Source organism: Microtus pennsylvanicus, chromosome 7 (genome assembly GCF_037038515.1).
Source record: "Microtus pennsylvanicus isolate mMicPen1 chromosome 7, mMicPen1.hap1, whole genome shotgun sequence".
Taxonomy (NCBI): Eukaryota; Metazoa; Chordata; class Mammalia; order Rodentia; family Cricetidae; genus Microtus; species Microtus pennsylvanicus.
This window is the reverse complement of record NC_134585.1, coordinates 47,623,957-47,642,566: the sequence shown is the minus strand read 5'-3', so window position 1 is coordinate 47,642,566 and position 18,610 is coordinate 47,623,957. Positions and strand designations below refer to the sequence as shown.

The following is an 18,610-nucleotide window of genomic DNA, read 5'->3' as shown; positions in this document are numbered from 1 at the left end:
AAGAAATAAAATGTTGAAAATGCCTATTTTTACCCAATGTCCCTTAGAAATTCAAAAACCTGCCCCGCCTTTGCATCCGCGTTTGGCTGAATTTGTGAGAGAATCTTTCTCTGAGAGGTATGAATAGAGATGACGCGAAATTAATAAAATGTAGACAAGAGAAAGGTCTCCATTTATGAAAATTTCTCAGATGTTCAGTTTTTAATTTGTACATTTTTGGAGTGGTCAAACTTTTTAGAGTATTTCTAAAGCTATGGGATTGCTAAGAGTTGGGTTTTCAAAATGCTCTTAGTGCTAACACGTTTTCAAGAACCAAGAAAGAGCGACATTACTTTAAAAAAAAAAGAAAGAAAGAAAGAAATGGAAAGAAAAGAAAAACGAAATTAAGCTGCTATTCGGCGTTTGAGTCTTCAAAATTCCTACAGAGGGCGCTGTTGCCCGTTCAATAAAAGAGAATGCTCCCAGAGAAAGGTTTCCCGTGAAATTGCTGGGAATTTTTTTTCTTTTACAAAATGCCACATTGCAAATTAACAAGGGTTTCTACTAGCATTATATATTTCTTTGGGTAGTTATCACGTATGTATGTATTGTGTAAACATTTTAAGTTTGTTTTATTCTTAATAAAACCAGACTTATTTTGAATGTTCTGTAAAGAACTTTGATAATTTTTAACAAATACTAAGTACATTCCTACTTTTAAAAATATCTAATATTAGCATAAAATAAAACACAAATGAAGATTTGCGATTCTACCTAAATGAGACTACAAAATAATCAAACTAGCACACCTTATTATCTATTTAAATAGTTTCATATGTAAAATTATACCTTTAGTTTGGTTTCTATTTTATTAAACCTTCGATTTTATTTAAAATAAATCAAAGATATGTCAGAAAGTGATTTAAAAAGTCAACATATTTAGAAGAAAAAGGCCGTTTTTCCAAATATTTTTTTTTTTTTGGTTTGGGTGGGGGATGTCTGTAATGAAGAGTTTTGATGATTTGAAAGTGATCTGAGCATTATTGTTAATAAGTTTGTGTCTTGAGAATCTTTATTTCCAAATCTATAATACCCATTTTTCAAAGTCTCAACCAAAGACTGATTTCAGTTCTAGAGGGGGTGGGAGCCACACAATGACATCAAGAAGAACTATTTCCTCTCTCCAAACCATCTCTGGCGGTGAAAGGTGGCTGTGTCTGCTGAAGCTGGAAGACTAGCCTAGTTTTGTGGTTTAAGATGCTAATTTTTTTTAAGGAGAAGAGGAAGGAAGGAAATAATAAAAGGGAGAAGCGAAAGAGAAAGAAGGAAAAAAGGGGAGAGGAAGGGCGAAGGGACGGAAGGGTGGGAAGAAGGAGGAAAGGAAGAAGGCGGAAAAAAAATCCAACAGGGAATAGGAAAAGGACGTGTTTCTCAAGTTCTATCTGAAGCACCCTGCGTTTCCTTCATTAACCTTACGGCAAATTAATAATGATGACAACAACAGTAACGACGATAATAGATTTGCAGAACTGTTCCGTGTGCGAGGTAGGAGTCCTCAATTTGTCTATCAGAAAATCGCTGTCTTCCTAGGCAGCTTGGAGCCCTCTGTTTGCGGAGCCTCGGACCCTGCCTGAAGCCCTAAAGTGCATAGATACCTGGGTTTAAAGACAACAGAACGCCCTTTACAGATTCACTCTCATCAGGTTTAATAACTTCCACCCCAAATTACCGCAACCGTCCTCATTCCCTTCTGTCATCTATTTTCTGCCCCAGGGGCCAAGATCTTCTTCAATGCCTCTTCCTTCTGGCTCCAGGGAACCTTCTGCACCCAGAAAGAGAGAAGGAAAACAACAGAGGGGTTGGGAAGGTGGAGTTGAGGGAGAGAGCTAGTGAATGTAGAATTTGTAGTGAAAACAAACAAACAAACAAAAAACTCCGAGTCTTACAAGGCATTCCTTTGAGGCTAGCTTAATTTTGATCTTGTTATTATTTACGCTTAAGAAATAAACTAAGCTGCACAAATCACATATCCAAAAGAACATCTACCCCAAAACCAACCTGACAAAATCAAATTAACACTTGAACATTCCCCACTATCTCCTTGAAGAGTATAAAGCTTAAACCTTCTCGAAGATTCTGCTTCTCCAGTTTTTTAATCTATCAAGTTAAAATCACAAATTACAGACAACAGAAACAAACATAAAATGTCCTACACCTCTATTGAAAGTCTCAGAATTAGCATTGTGGGCTTTGTTGTTTCCAACATGTGAGAAAAAAGAAAGGAAAAGAAAAAAGAAAACTTGATAAAATGCAAACCCCAGGCAAACAGAAAGACACATAGCATCCAGTGAAAACACACAACCATTCCAGAGCTACAAGCCATATAGACTGCAGGGTCCACAAGATAGTCAAGTTGCCAAATGTGTTAGGCAAAATGAACAAAAATATCAGAAATCATTGTGGCAAATAGTTTTTGTTGTTGTTATTGTTCTACAATGATACTGTAGGTTATAAAATTTGCACAGCTATCATATGGGAAAAATAGCTCTTAAAATCAAAGAATCTATTTTTTTTCTAATACTCTACTGAGCACACAGGAATAGGATATTTGTGTTTTAAAATCTCAATAATGGTCCCCTTTAAAAAAAACTATGTAGAAAACGAGGGGGCTGGTGTCCCTACTTTCTCATTATCAATTGTTATAAGACTTTAGTTGGTAGCTTCGATGATTCACCATTTTCAAAATAGAGATTTTTTAAAATGTATCTACTTATATTACTTGCTTTGAAAGCTATCTTCCCTTTAAATACCCTTTTAGTCTATGAATTCTGCAACCCAGAGGTGTTTATGTAACTAAATGTGGGTATCTGCGTGTAAATTCGTGTTTATGATTTTTATAATATGTATGTGTGTATGTGTGTGTGTATGTGTGTGTATGTGTGTGTGCGTGCGCGTTGTATCTAAGTCCTGTGTGCAATAATGTTTTTCTGTCTGCTGAGGCTTACTTCTCCAGCCTATTGTTTGAGACAACAGATATAAGTTGCGATGGGAGAGGAGCGTCGGATTTGGTGTGTATCCCCCATTTCCAATTATAGATGGATCATTACAGACAGCGGCGTCCTGAGAAGCCAGACATCTGCTCCTCACATGAATGCACTCACCTCCTAGAGACCAGGCTGCCATCATGCTCTGGAAACTCGTGGAGAATGTCAAGTACGAAGACATCTATGAGGTGAGCGGACACCCCCAGATGCATTTTAGAGCTTCCTTACGTAGAAAACTGGAGCTTCTTGACACCCCAGTTGACATATTTTTAAGCTATTTCCTAGCAGATTTCCGGCCGGGTTTCTGGGGTTTCTTTAAGTTTTCTAAGGCTGCCTCTAGTAGACTTCACTCTCCTGACAGAGGGGACTTTTAAGGTTGGAATCTGGCAACTTTAATTTAAGAGCTATTTTTCTTTTCTTCTTTTTCTTTCTCTCCGGTTCTCTCCTCCCCCTTGTAGGTTCTGGTGGGGAACGTGGAGAGCCACAGAATTTAAGTAGACAGAGAAAAGCATTCTCCCCTCATTTTGAGTTCGGGAGAGAAGCGGGTTTTCAAGCTTCACTTTAACTCGGGCTTTGGATTTTTTTTTAAATAAATTTTCTAAAATCGGTAATTAACGGATCCTGGTACAGAGTAAACACCTAGGGCAAGAGGGGAAAGAACGGGTGTACGAAAAGTACGGGGAGAGGGCACCGTTTGCTATTTTTGTTTTCTTGTGTTTTGCTTCTTTGCGGGTCAGTGGGTCCAAGCAGAGGTGGCAGCCGCCAGCGTGTGGGCATTTTTTAACGAAGTCTGCCCGCACTTCGTGCACCCGGCTACCAGTGCCCGGGAGAGCGCGTCCCTCCAGGGCTTCGACCTCCTCCTCCCGGGACTCCACCGTTCGCTTCTGGAGTCCGCGTCGAGCGAGGTTGTCGAGTCGCCCGGCGCCCTTGCAGCTCGCTGGCCAGGCGAGGAGGCAGGGGCCGGGGGTGGATGCAGGAGGAAATGCCACAGTCCCGGAGCTAGGGATATCTCCCCAGCTGAGCTCAAGAAAAAGAGGAAAGGGAAGTAAGACTCAAAGTGGACGTCGAGGGAGGGAAGAACGGTTCTGGAGCTTCCGTGAAAAGCTTTCGAGATCCGGAAAAGAAAAGAAAGCGAAAGGGAGTTAGCGAAGCGGGGAGGCAGAAGCAGGAGACCACCAGGAAAAGTTGGAGAGCAGAAGGCAGAGGCCATGAAACCCGGTCCCCCGGCACCGGCAGCACTGGGCTGGATTACCGGACGGAGGTGGGCAACTCAGGCTCACGAACCATCAGGAAAGAAACCGGGGCCGGAGCCGGGAGCCCTGTGAGAACTAGGAGCAACAGCTCGGCAACGTTTGGCCTTGCCCAACTAAGGGGAGTCTGAAGCAGTCGCCAGCTTCTTCCCCATCCTGTTGGCCGGGTCCGCCCGAGTGACCGTGACTCCTTAGGGAGCCGGGAAAAAGCGCCTCCAGTCAGTGGTTCAGTGTGTCCCAGTCCCACCATTTCGAAGACCTCGTTTGAAGGTCAATGAGAAAGTGAGAGAGAAAGAGAAAAACAGAGAGGGAAAAAAGAAGGAAGGAAAGGAAGAAGAAGAAAATGAGAAGGGAGGGAGGGAGGGAGAGGGAGAGGGAGAGAGAGAGAGAGAGAGAGAGAGAGAGAGAGAGAGAGAGAGAGAGAGATTCTTTTTGGGGTGACTCTCCAGGTTTCGTCTCCCTTTGTAGTTGTGTACTGACTGTACTGAGGGGCCGTGTCTTCCCGACCTGGCAGGGTTTGCTTTGCTCTGGCCTGCCTTTCTTTCCTAACAGGCGGGATTATGCTAGTCCAGGTCGCTGAACTATTCTAAAAAACACATCACCCACGGCAAACGTGCCGCTGTCGGAGCTAGGGCTGCACTGGAAGTAGCTCTGGGTATAGGCAGAGGAATTAAAGTAATCAGAGGGATGCTGGTTCCTTGCTTATGAAAAATAAACGACTAAATGGAAAAGGAGGGGGAGAGGGCATGGAGTGGGGTTGAGTAGAAGTGGGAAGGAAGAAGAGAAAGGGGAGGGAGAGAAGAGAGGAGAGGGGGTGAGGGAGAGAAAAGGAGGGAGGGTGAGGAAAAGACGAAAACGGGCTAGGAGAGGAAGGAGAGGAGAGAAGACTGAGGGGAGGGAGGAGAGAGTGCGTTACTCTAGGCTGCCTAAATTTTCAGCTGAAAAGCCGGGAGAACGGGCACACAGCCTGGTAGAAGGAGCCTATTTCAGTCTGGGCTACGGTTGAAATTTAACCGAAACGGCAGTCAGGCCAGTTGAACGGGTTCCTGAAACATCCCAAAAGATTTTCTGTTGCCCCTGGCTTTGCCTAGAAAGGATACGTTTAGTGTGCTTGAAGAGACCAATTGCATATATTTTAAATCTCGGTTAAAAAAAAATGCAGGCTGTAAGCACCGAAAAGGAAAAGGCAACAGCACTGTGTTCAACACCTCCCCCATCTCTCCTAAGTCTTAGAGGGGAAAAAAGCTAAATCTACATTCAGAACAAGTCTGTGTGTAGCTCCCAGTAAACAAACAGGCCCAGCTATTTACTTTTCTTTTCCCTCCAGATGACCAGGCAAAGCCTTTCTAGTTTGCGTTCTCATCTGCACACCAAGCACTTTATTTAGGGCCACCTCCTCCCTGTTGGGAAAGTCTCCCTCCGTATACCAGAACACCTACATTCTCTGGGAGCCCCCCAGCCCTGCTCCCCCACACTGCCGAATCCAAAGAGCAGAGGTTGTCTGACGAGAGCGAGCGTCCCAGCTCAGTTAATTGAAGTTCTGCCTCTTTCCTGCTAAACTTTTCCCCCAGTCTGCCTCCGCCAGCCCCCTCGTCTGATTACATCTAGTAATTCTCCACTGAATGAACGTCATTTACAATAGTGGAGGAGCTCTGAGCTCGCTGCTGCTTCACGCTCCATTTGTCCTCCATTCTCCCTTTAAAGTACTCGTGTAATATTAATAGTCATGAATATCAATTATTATGAGGCGGTGTAGGCAAGCGGAGGGAGGAAGGGGCGCCCGAGCAGTCTGAGCCCAGCTTCGGGTGGAAGAGGACTGTTTCTGGAGCCCCAAAGAACCCGCCGAAGAAAAGAGGCCAAAAAGACGGTGAGAGACAGATGAACAGCTCTGCCTGTCTGTGACAGGCACCTCCAATCTTCTTGGAGGGAGATTTTTTTTTTTTTGATGGCTTGTCCTGGAAACACCTCAAGCTCAGCTCCTGTGTCCAGCTTGCTTCTCTGCTGGACTTTTTGATTTTTGAAATTTCATTGTTTGATTTTGAGCAGTAACCAGGCTTTTTTTTCCAGATGTTAGTCCACACCTATTCATCCATGGTGAGTTCGGATTCCCGTTGTACCAGAAGTGCATGCCTTCTCCTCTCACTGTCTCTCCGTCTCTGCATCTGTGTGTTTGTCTCCGTCTGTCTCTCTGTCTTCCTTTGAGTGCCTTTGGCTTGGTAATTTAGCACCATAATTGGACGAGGCTGCAGCTGCTTCCCTCTGCATTGTGTGTTCCTTGTCTGAGAGTCAGCTGGGAGGGGGTGAGGCTGAGCCGAAAAACTTTTTATTTGTCAAGGCAGTTTGGAAATTTAGGTGGCTGCTTCTACAGAAAGGACCAGGGGGACTTTTTACCACAAGGGATGGGGAGAAACTTAAAGTGTCCTGCACTTCCTCCTCCTCGCACTTGGCTTCCACTCCGGAGAGGAGGGGAAAAAAGATGTGGGGGTTATCTCTTCACCTCCCAACTTCAGTTCCTTATTTTAACACCCTGAGTATAATAGCGTGCTATATGGCGAGCAAGCTCAGAAATAACTCCTGCAAACCACAACTCAATTTAACGTGGGCTTAGGGTGTGATTGCAGAGGAGATCCGTTTCAATCAAACTCTAAGTTATTTAATTCCTCTTGGGGAGGGAGGGGTGGCTGGAAGCTCTGATCAGGCAGATGCCTCCCTGCTCTGGGAATCTCCTGCTTGTGTGAGCCTCGGGGCCTGCCAGCTACCTGCCTGTGAAGGCAGAAGTGGTTTTTTTTTTTTTCAACCAGAGCAGTACCACAGCTATTAGAAAGGTTTGCTTGGTGGACTTTGGATTTCTTGAAGAGGAGGGAGCAGGAAACACTTAGGAGAGCAAACATCACCCTTGGGTCCTACGTTCTTCACTCAAGGCTTTGAGCTATCTCTGTCCACACCGTTCCTTCTCCTCTCCCTTTTTGCCTGCTTTGCTCTCTCCAAAGATGGCTCATAGGCCTGGTAGCGGGTGAGCTTCCGGATTTCTGTTGTAGTTAAGTCCCCTGAAGCTTCCCGGGTGGGACTGTTGACATTTTACCATGTGGCCCTGAGTCAGCTTGGGTCTAAGGTTTAGCCTCTTGCTTCCCTTCCCTTATCCGGGGAAAGTTGTACAGAAACCGAACTCTCTCTCTCTCTCTCTCTCTCTCTCTCTCTCTCTCTCTCTCTCTCTCTCTCTCTCTCTCTCTGTCTCCCTCCTCCTTCCTTCTTCTCCTCCTTCTCTCTTCTCTACTCCCAGGACCGGCACGATGGCGTCCCAAGCCATAGCTCGAGACTCTCTCAGCTGGGCTCTGTGTCCCAAGGCCCCTACTCGAGCGCCCCGCCGCTGTCCCACACGCCATCATCGGACTTCCAGCCACCCTACTTCCCACCCCCCTACCAGCCACTACCTTACCACCAGAGTCAAGACCCCTACTCCCACGTCAACGACCCCTACTCCCTGAACCCTCTCCATCAGCCCCAGCAGCATCCCTGGGGGCAGCGACAGAGACAAGAAGTGGGTTCAGAAGCCGGCTCTCTACTGCCCCAGCCCCGGGCAGCCTTGCCCCAGCTCTCGGGCCTTGACCCCCGAAGGGACTACCACTCTGTCCGGCGGCCAGACGTGCTGCTACATTCGGCACACCACGGCCTGGACGCCGGCATGGGCGACAGCCTCTCGTTGCACGGTCTTGGGCATCCCGGCATGGAAGATGTGCAGGTAATTCCAAACAAACAAAAAACAAACATAAAAGATAATAAAAGAAGAATGCGGGAAGGGGGAGGGCGGCCTGGTCTTCTGGAGGTGGGGGTGGGGGTTGTCATCTTTAGAACCGGACGGACCGGACAGGACAAAAGTGTGTGTTTGAGTGTGTGACTACGAGGTGGCAGTTTCTAGAGATCCATTTGTGAATGACAGGACAGCTGGAAATTAAATCTTGAAGGAGGAAATACGTTCGTGATAGTTTGCAGTCATTGCTATCAAGGCTAATGTTTTCATCTTGACTCAGCTACTGGACGCGTGCATTCTCTGTTGCTTTGTGTGAAGAAGTTGGCACTAGGTTTACCCCAGAGTGAGCCTGTCCGGGTGGCTTCGTAGGCTAAAGTACTGGCTGTCTAGAGAACAGAGCTCTAAGCAAGAAGGCTCAAGGGCCCCTGAAGGCTCCAGGTGTTCTCCCCTTTTGCAAAGCCTGCTAGGAACGATGTTGCTTTGGAAGAGGGTCGTTAGCTGTGTTTGTTTAAGACCCCTTTGCTTTGAATTTCCAAAATCTTCAAAGCCCTTCTCTCCAGACGAATTCTAGAGCCAGCGATGGGATCTTTGCCGGGACAAGCTCAGAAAGTTGCAACTGGGTTCTGGGAGTCCTTTAGGACTGTTAGCGTTTTTTGGAACTATCATCTGAAGGCCACTTGGTTAACTGGAAAGCAGTGTTTCCCACCTTCCCCTTCAGCCTTCTCCTGACACTTGTCACCCCCTCCCCAATGCTACTGTCCCCTCTGAAGAGGCAGCATGTGTTTATTTCTTAAAACAAAAGGTTCAGAACAAACCCCCAGCCACGGAGTATCCCATCTGCAGCCTACACAATGGAGGCCGACTTGGATGAGAACCCTTGGTTAAACTAAACAAAGAAACATCAAAGAAAAGATTCCTAAATACTGTCAGGATGATTCTGAACAGTTCGTCTTCACACACACTCTCCCCCAATTTAAAGGGTCTCCAGAAAAGATAAATATTGTCGTAAGGCATTTAATTGATGTTTGGATCTTATTGGCATAGTTGAATTTGTTATGCATCACTGTAGACTTATTTCTGAGGCAAAGAAGAAAGCAAAATGGGAAAGAGAAGGTAGCCAAGCCCTACCTCTTTACTTTGCTGTGAATATGTATGTATGTATGTATGTACGTATTTATGTATACATACATATACACATATGTATAGTCAAAATGTGGAGACAGAATTAAACAGCATCTCTGTGTGGTCTGTGATGGCTCATTGTTTCAGAGAAACCTTGTTATTAAAAAGGAAGAAACCACCTGGTCTGTGGCTGGATTCACCCGCAGTACCACAACTGATGGTTTTGTTGGTTTTACTGAGCTGTGCCTGTCTGGAAGTATTGCTCATTTTAGAATACCATGTAAGAAAAGAAATATTGAATCTTTTTTTTTAATGCTTTGGCGTAATAGGCATGGGGGAGTTTTTAAATTAACCTTTTTGAGTATGGTTCAAAGTGCTGGATAATGAAGGTAGATCAACCTCACACCCCTATTCCCCTGGGGATGCTAACATCACCCACTACACTATATATCCCCATTACTGTAACTGTGGATGAGAACATCACCTACTACCACTTCCCTGCAGGCCAAGGGACTCAGGCAACTGGACCCTGAAATATCTCTCCAAAATGGGAGGGGGATTCTTTGGTTTTAGAATGCTTTCTTTAAGTCAGAACTTTAAAGGGTTTTGAGTGTCTAGCAAAATGCAAAGGGAGGGGACAAACAAGGTCAGGGAAGTGCTTTTGGGGGAATAACATAATCAAAGCAACTGGATAGATTTAAAGTGCTTAAGTGAGCCCAGGTCCATCCTGAGTTGATGCAGTTTGCTCAGAGACTGTGGGGGTAGAAAGTGCACCTGGCTCCCCTGTCCTTCCTCCAGCTGATAACCTGGCTTTGTGGAGAGGTTTGTGGGACCTTTACAACCCTAAGTATGAAAAGGGTGGGGGAATACAAACTATGCGAGTCTCAGTAGTGAACTGTGTGAGGTTGGTCCCTGTGGCAGGCCTCCTGAGTCTAGGGTAAACGGAAGGAATGAGAAGGTTTGTGCTTTAGATGCAGAAAGGCAGTAGATCAGCTTCCCCTCCCCCCTCCCCCGGAAAAGGGGTTACTGCCGAGCTCGGGGTCTAGAGGAGTGCAAAGGCTAAAAGTTAGGGAAGCTGCCAGGTCTTCAGACACCAAGCAACAGACCCAAGGGGGTAACTGGACCCTTCTGAACCCCGGAGAAGTGAGAGCAGAGTAGTTTTGCCTGGCCCTCCAAGTCACTTGTTCTGTCTCAAGGGTCTGGAATATGTGCATTGAGGACACTGGAAGCCAGGGACCAGACAGAGCCAGAGGGCACTCCATGGGCCCTGTGCACAGGTCCAGCATTGGGGGCATTTCATGTGACCCAAGGGCACACTCACAAGGCCGCCGCCCTGTGAGAGAAAAGAGGGGGGAGCTAATTAACCAAATGCTTCTAATATTTTTTTAAATGAAACTATAAAACCCTGTCAATTTCTATTTCAATTTACTCACAGGGGCTATTAAACTAGCAGATCGCTGTCTGGGTTCCGGGTACGCTACATTTCACCCATTGGGAAGGGGGGGCAGTGTTAAAAACTCAGGGGGAAATGACTACAGAAAAAGAGAACGAAGGGACATCTAGTTGTGGATTTGTTTAGTTGCCGTGTGGGCGTCTACTTCTTCACAGCTTGGCTTTCTAGCCTCCCATCACCTCTACCACCCATGAGTATCAACATATAAAGCTTTTAAGTGAACCCTACACACACACACACACACACACACACACACACACGCGCGCGCGCGCGCGCGCTCACTCACACACACACACACACACACTACAGTATGCTCAAACACACCCTTGTGTCTTAAAGCAATCCCTGGTATCACTTTTAACTAAAGAAGTCTAGTAATTATGAGTCTGAGTTGTTTTTCTGCGCTTCCGCATGCAGTCCTAATTAAATCTTTACGATCCTCCCTGTGACGATTAAGCGCCAGCATGCTGCGTGAATATCCTGTACAAAAACCCAGCAGGCGGCCGTAATTAGATAGAAAATCAGACAAGAGCCTTCTCATTAACTACCACAACTACCCCACGTCGCTGATGAGGCGGAGATACATATTTGCGCACCAACATGGGCAAGAGGTGTGGGGGCTTATGGGTCCAGGACCTTATGTGATGGGTTTTGCTCCCACAAACACAGGCACATACTTCCGTCCTGCCTGGATGGACCTGGAACCATTGGCAACAGACTCACAAGTTTAGAAAAGGGCAATGTGAGTGTGACCGTGCCTCTGAGTGTGACAAGGTCCCCTGGAAACTTATGAACAAGTTTCAGGAAATATTTTTAAGGCGACTCTTCACTATTAAGGTGTTTATGGAGGTCTGCAATGTAGGAAACAGTTCGAACGAAGAAACACCCCACCCTTAGCTTTCTAAGAGCAGCAAGGTGTCTAGTAAAAATGAAAAGAAAGAAATGAGCATACCCCCCCCCCACCCGCTGGCTCTCTTCTAAGGCCACACTTGCTCAGTTGTGGCAGGCTTTTTTTTTCTTGTGATGGACACACACCCTGTTCAAGGAAGCATCCTGAATGGATAGGAAGTGCTGGGGAAACACCTCATTCCCAAGATCTTCTTTTTACACTGCTTTACAGAGTGGGTGACAAATTGGTCCAGACATAAGTTCCAAAGGACCAAGTGAAGCAGTCGTGGGATTCGGAAAGACAGTGGGTATTGTCTTTGGAAGTGGGGAGGGTGGAATCTTTGCTTTTTGACACCTTGCAATGCACAGCTAGAAGGCCGGTTCCCAGGCATCCTGACAGCTAGGAACTCACTCCAACAACTATTCTCTCAGAAGTGCTGCCAATTCTGAGCTGAAACTTCCCCTCTCTGGGATGAAACTGAAGATTGATATTGCTTGTGATTACCAAGGTGTTGACTAGAAGGATCCAGTTCTTTTGACTGCATATGTATCTGTGTGCCTGTGTCTATAGTTACTGCCTCCCTAACAGCTGTGCACCTTGCTGGGCGGTTTCACCAGCATGGTGAAAGGGTGTGTATGGACTATGCAGAAGCTCAGAGCTCACAGAAACACAGAAACGTGTGTGTGTGTGTGTGTGTGTGTGTGTGTGTGTGTGTGTGTGTGTGGACTGCAGTGGGCGTGAGGTCCTGGAGGGTTTTGTATTGCTGTTTGCATTCCATTCCAAATTGCTCAGACTTTAATTAAAATCCCATAATGTAAACTGTTATGTATTTGTAAAAATGGCTCTGGGGTTAAATACACTGGGATAGAAAGAAAAACCAAAATTGCTCTTAACTTATATTGGTGAAAAATCTTTCAGGTGTTGCCAACTTTTCACAATTCATACCTAAGTAATCTAAAAGTTTATATGCCTGTGTGATATCTGTGTTTCAGATAATAACAAAACCAGTACTGCATCCCAGCTGTCCCTCATATGTTCTGCTTTCCTTTTTTTTTTCTACTGGGAGAATTTGCCATTCCAGTGAATTTCATTTCTGTGTCGATTTGGGGATAATAAGGATAATAATAAAACCTCCTTTGCGAATTAATATAAATGGAAATAATAGAAACTCCCGTTTAGAATGACATGATTTATGTATGCAATTCTTTAATATACAGTCAATTTGAATGGTGATGTTTTTATCTTCACAGTCAGTTGAAGATGCCAATAATAGCGGCATGAACCTATTGGACCAGTCAGTCATTAAAAAAGGTATGGATTGTTCCTTCCAAAAGTAAGCAACGATTTCAATGTCTTTATGCTGAGCTTCCACTTTGGGGGTATTCATCATTTTATATCACAAAACAATGTCTGTTGTAATCAGTTTAATGACTATCAGACTAGGTAAAAGGGTATGCTGGGGAAAAAAAAATGGGACCAAGCAGAATGGAAACTCAGTTAAAAACCAGGATTGGAGAAATAGAGCTATATTGACAATTGCCATTTATTTTCATAATACATCAGGTAGCCATTCTAAATGCATCTTATATGTCTGAGCCATTATGATGTGTAGAAACAGCTGGGAAGCATTGGTTTCAAAAATGTTCTATTGTTACTTGGTTGATAACTGGATTTAGCTATGTTAAATTAGCCTGTGTCGTGGAGGTAGCTTTCCCCCCTTGTTTTTGGTTTGATTTTTTTTTTTTTGGTGGTGGTGGTGGTGGTAATTTTGGTACCAGTTCTCTGTCTTATGAGTTGTTTCTTTCTGTTATTATTATTTTTAATTGTGCCAAATGCTTTGCTAAATATGCTCCCCCTGAGAGGCTGAGACAGACTATGCCTGCATCTAGATCTTCCTGCATAGGCACTCATGATTGACTGTGGCTGTGGCATCACCCCATACTGTTAGAGGGCATGTGATATTAACAAATGTTTGCAGTCTCTTGTACAGCTGTAAGCAAAATAATTAACTAATTAAACTAATTAAATGTAATTACAATAACTCATTTCAGGCGTATTGCAGCTGCTTAATTTTTTTTCCCTGCTCTTCTCTGACAGTCACTGAGAGAATGTCTGACGACTAGAGTAGCTGCTTCAAGGCCCGAATGTCACTGGCGTGCCCACAAATTTAAGAGTTCGAATGTGTGTACACAGTGCGGTCTTTAATTATCATACGGATTGGTATTGGAAAACACAGCTTTAATGACTATAGTCCTTGCTTATTGAGGTTAGAGGGAGATGGTCCTTATGCTTGGAGTCAACAGTCCCCAACTTCAGTCAGTTGTGATTCGCTTGAGCCACTTAACACTCACAAAAATAATTAAAGAAAACGATAATTTAGATAGCAATCCATCCAGCCTCAAATTGAAGGAGGAGTAGTTGGCAGCTTGTGGAGTAAGGATCCCAGAAAGGTTAAGAGGATGCTGAATTTTCTCCCCTCTAGAAAGTCACGGATATGTGTGAGGTAGGCAGGGAAAACAGTGGCTGAGTGCTGCCTTTTGGGTTTGGAATGATTTTTAAATAGGCTTTAAAATGCTGCCCAGTGTTTCTCCATCTCTTCTTTAGGTAATGCCACCTTCAGCTGGTACTCTCAGGGTTCCAGCTCGGTCTGGCAGCCCTGCTGACTGCTCACTTTCTCTGGTTCCTCAGGAGTCTTCTCTTTTGGTTAATTGCTGGCTGATTGGGGTGGGTGAGGGAGGAGCTTTCCTGTTCCCTTTTGTCATTGTTATTTTAATCCCCCCTCCTTCTCGGTGGAAAGCTAGAACAGCTCAGCTCAGGGTTCCGTATCCTAGCAACATCAATTTGCTGGCAGAGGGACATGCCCAGCAGATGACCAATCAGAAATGTTATTAATAGTCAGGCCAATAAAAATATTTGGAACTTAGCTTGCCCCAGCAAAATGGGATTCACAATTTACTTAGATGTGGGAAGCACTGGTTGCAGTGTTTAAATATGTTTGCCAGAGAAACATGAATATTTATGCATGAGGTTGTTTCCAGAGATAAAGGAGACCGGTGACTAAAGTTGCATTGCTCTGTTTTTCTGAGACTGCTGCATGTTTTACCCCTAAAGCTTTTTAAAAAGCATTCACGGCTTAAAACACTAAGGTAACACCCTACTCATGCTAATTGATTTGGGGTGAGTAGTATAAATATGAATGTTAGGTTGGTTCTATTATTTGATACTTGAAATGTTTGCTTTATTACACGAAGAAGAGATTCTAATATCACATTTTTATCTTTTTAAAGCCATGGGCAAAAAATGAACAAATGTTTGATTTATTTTTCTAACTCACCAGGAACCACTTAAAATAAAGTTATGGGTTCATTAGCTCCTTCCCAGCCTCTCATCTCTCGTCTTTGCATAGTCTCATCCCCATGAGGGATGCTTCTGTGAGATTAATTCTGTGGAGAGGTGAGAAAGTTTCCTGAACTGAATATTCTAAATTTCAGCAACTAGCAGGGGACTTGGTTGCTTAATTTGTTTTCTAATGGGCATTTAGACAGTTTTTAGAAAATTATGCTTCATTGGTGAAAGGCCAGCAACTGGTCTACATTTACACATCTTTGCTCCTATGTTTATTGAGCCTAACAACCTAGGCATAAAAGATGTGTTTATCTATCTTTGTGTCTTTCTGTTCAGTTGTGTCATGGCCACTCCTAAAATTTAATCCATCTAATTTTTCTTCCCTGTTGACATCACCTCATACATTATAGACTCCCTCTCTTGTTATGTTTGCTGTGTGGGCTTAGCTGACATTTCTGAAGTAATTTAGTTAAGAGGAAATGAGTTGTTCCCAGTAGAGAGAGCAAACGAGTGGAGTGAAGGTAGCCAGCGTGATAAATGGCTCTTTCATTTGAAGATCTCCAGAGCTCGTTTACGGCTAATTTTCTGTATTGGCCCCCTTTGAGCTATTAATGCAATCGGCAGGGACCGTGGCCCCTCTCTTCTTAGCTGCCCCATTAGAGCTCCCATTAAGCTGCCGAGTCTCAACTCTGTGGCAGGAATTGGGGAGGGGGGAGTAATGAAAGGTGCTTTTTAAACTCTTCTAATCTAAACCGGCAGAGGGTGGTTAATACGATTTGAAGGGGGCTGGTCAATGAGCAATCAATAAAGTAATAATGAGAAGGATTCGGTACATTAACAGTCTAAAAATCCAACGAGACATTAAAAAATCATTCTGAACTCTCAGTTCCATTAAGATTAGGAATCTGGGTGGGGACGGGTGGGGGGAGTGCCCAGCTCACATAAATGATCATTGCCATCTTCTTATGGCTTAACTTAAAGGACTTACCTAGGCTTGAAGAAAGGGGAATTGGAATCAGCGACCAACATGCAACCGGTTTGACACATTAGACAGCAGAAAATATGTCAGAATTTCTTGGAAAGGTTATCGAGGCCTGAGTCCAAGGTTCAAATTCTGTGTCTGTGGGCCATTTTTGTTGGTCTTATGGATATCCTGTTGGGTTACTTTTAGTTCAACCTCCACTCTCTCCCATGTTTTCTCCATTAGTTCTGGCCCCTTCCCCACACAAACACTTTGGTGTGGGTTTTCTTGGAGAGGAGGAAATATAAAATTGCTAAATCTCAATTCTAGCAGACTCCTTTGAGATTCTTCCTTATTGCCCAGAAGGAACACCGTATCTGAGTCCAGGAAAGTTGTGTTTCCTCTCAAGAACTTCACTTTTCCAGAGAGAGAGAGAGAGGAGAGAGAGAGAGAGAGAGAGAGAGAGAGAGAGAGAGAGAGAGAGAGAGAGAAGAAGAAGAAGGAGGAGGAGAAGGAGAAGGAGGAAAGAGCGGAGAGAGAGGAGAGAGAGGGAAGAGAGAGAAGAGGAGAGAGGGGAGAGAGAGAGAGAGAGAGAGAGAGAGAGAGAGAGAGAGAGAGAGAGAGAGAGAGAGAGAGAGCGCACAGAGCACAAGAAGGATCAGAAGTCATAGAATTCCAAAACTGGAAAGGTCAGACATTCCTTTCCATTGCCCCAAGTGTGGGAATGTGCAAGTGCGCAGACTGAGAAGATAAATGACTTTCTCAAGGTCGGATGACACTCTAAAAACACTATGAGATCCGTTCAGATTTCAGGATCTCAGATTCTCCCGTTAAGGAATGCCAACATTGGATATTGGGGAGTGTGTGTGTGTTTCTTCTCACCACAATTTTGGTGCCCACCTGTATACACCTGCTGAACTTGCTAAATAAAATGTACACAAGAAGGAGACTTAAGAGGATGCAAATTTGAGTAGTAGTTTCCTGATCATGAGAAGTGATTTTACTTTTAGGGTACTTGATCTCTTAGTTGCTTCCCAATGTAGCTCTCAAAGTTGTCAAGTTTTTTTTTTTTCTGAGGGGGACACACACCTTTAATGTGTGAGGCAGGTTCATTTCTTCCCCTCTTTCTAATACAGGTCTTGCCAAATACAGTTTCTCCAATTTGCAATTTCACCCTGAAGTAGCTTTTTTTTTTTTTAAAAAAAAAAAGAGAAATTAAGTACTAGCCCACTAATCTTTATATAGTCTAGTACTGAACAAGGTTTTCTCTAATTTCCCTTCCTTTTTCTTAGAACTTCTCTCATGGCAAAGAAATACTAATTCATTCATGATATTTTTTTCTTTTCTGGAATGATTCATGGGGAAAGGAAAGAAGAAAGAGAGAGAGAGAGAGAGAGAGAGAGAGAGAGAGAGAGAGAGAGAGAGAGGAGAGATCATCTAGACCTTACCATCAAACTAAGAGCTGAAGAGAGGGAATACCCACTTTTTAATGTTTGCACAGAAAATTGTAAACATGCACAGGACCTAAAGCTTCATGCTGAGTCTTTCTATGCCCCATTTCCTTAGCATTTCCTGCTGTCACTCTAAACCTGTCTCAGGCATCTCTGGGCTCCCTGAGCAGGAATAGTGTGCTCATAATTACTAACAAATCAACTGGGCCCTGTTGCTTTTTGGGTTTATTGATAAGCTGGAGAAGAGCAGAAGGGGAAAGACGGAGGGAATAAAACACAGGGTTAATCAGCGGAGCTAAGCAGGTGTGAGGGCCAAGGGGAAAATGAGATGAGCTGGAAGCTATCGGGAAGGAAAGCCAGGAAGAGAAATATCTAGGGTGTGGTCTAGGAAATCCATGCTGAGCCAGGGGTTGGGGCGTGAGTTGGTGTTGAAAACTGAGGATGGAATGGAGGAACACGATTTTGATAGAAAATGGGAATAGAACTGAAAACACTTCTTGTTTACCTTGTGAGCTTTTATTTCTTCATGGGGGAGGTGATCTTCCTAAGGTGGATGTGTGCCGCATAAGCGGATGTGCACATTTATACGCAGAGAGGTACAGTCCAGGGGAGGGAGTCCCTGACTGTCCCTATCAGCTGACTCAGGCAATCAGCAATAGGACAGTTAAAGAACTGGGTATAATGTCTTCCTGAAGGCCTAAGTTTTCAAGAAATTTGGTATCTGGGAAACAGGAAACCAGGGAAACTACTGTATAAGAGATACTGGTCATAATGTATAACATCAGCTGTCGGGTTACCAGGCTTGTGTTGTCATGAAAATATTCTAAGCAATGTCAAAGATAAAAATGCTGCCAAGTATCAAAGGTGAGACCTTTGACATAATTTATTGCTATAGTTCTCTTGTTAAAACTTCAAAAGGCTATCTACTTTTAGGGGAAGCTTTTCCCAAACTGATGCCATACCACTGAGCACCAGTATAAGATTGCATATGATGACTCGAATATGAATCTGAAATATAGGCATTAGGAATGCTATGAGAATAGATTCAAATATAGGTGCAGGCTGTATACAAAAATCAAGTGGCAGAATGACTCCATCCCAATCACCCAATTGCAAAGAGATTTATGAATTCCAAGGGTTACTCAGGTTTGATGAAAACACTTTGACATTTTGCTGCTTTATTCTCAAATGGGTAGCAGTCCCCAGAGAAACTATGGGCAGGGTGTCCAGAAAATCAAAACTGCTTTGGACTGTGCCCCTCTACCCCATGACAGTGCAGAAGATGAACTGTTTTCTAACCTTATTCCTCCAACTAGACCAGGTCTAGGGCATCCACAACAGGTCTTGAAATTCCAATGTGTCAATCAA

General features: G+C 44.1%; 1 protein-coding gene across 2 annotated transcripts in view; it reads left to right on the top strand.

Annotated features, from left to right (window-relative positions):
- The first annotated feature begins 3,084 nt into the window (after positions 1-3,084).
- The window catches only part of Tfap2b (transcription factor AP-2 beta), a 28,978-nt gene continuing 13,452 nt past the window's right edge, over positions 3,085-18,610 (top strand). Inside the window, exons 1-4 of one of the 2 annotated variants that reach the window (XM_075980649.1) lie at positions 3,194-3,211; positions 6,341-6,367; positions 7,554-8,012; positions 12,736-12,796. In XM_075980649.1, the coding sequence (XP_075836764.1) occupies positions 6,341-6,367; positions 7,554-8,012; positions 12,736-12,796 (547 nt within the window). In that variant the 5' untranslated portion in view covers positions 3,194-3,211. Of the gene's footprint in view, positions 3,212-6,340; positions 6,368-7,553; positions 8,013-12,735; positions 12,797-18,610 lie in introns of both variants that reach the window. The other variant, XM_075980648.1, reaches the window with a different exon arrangement.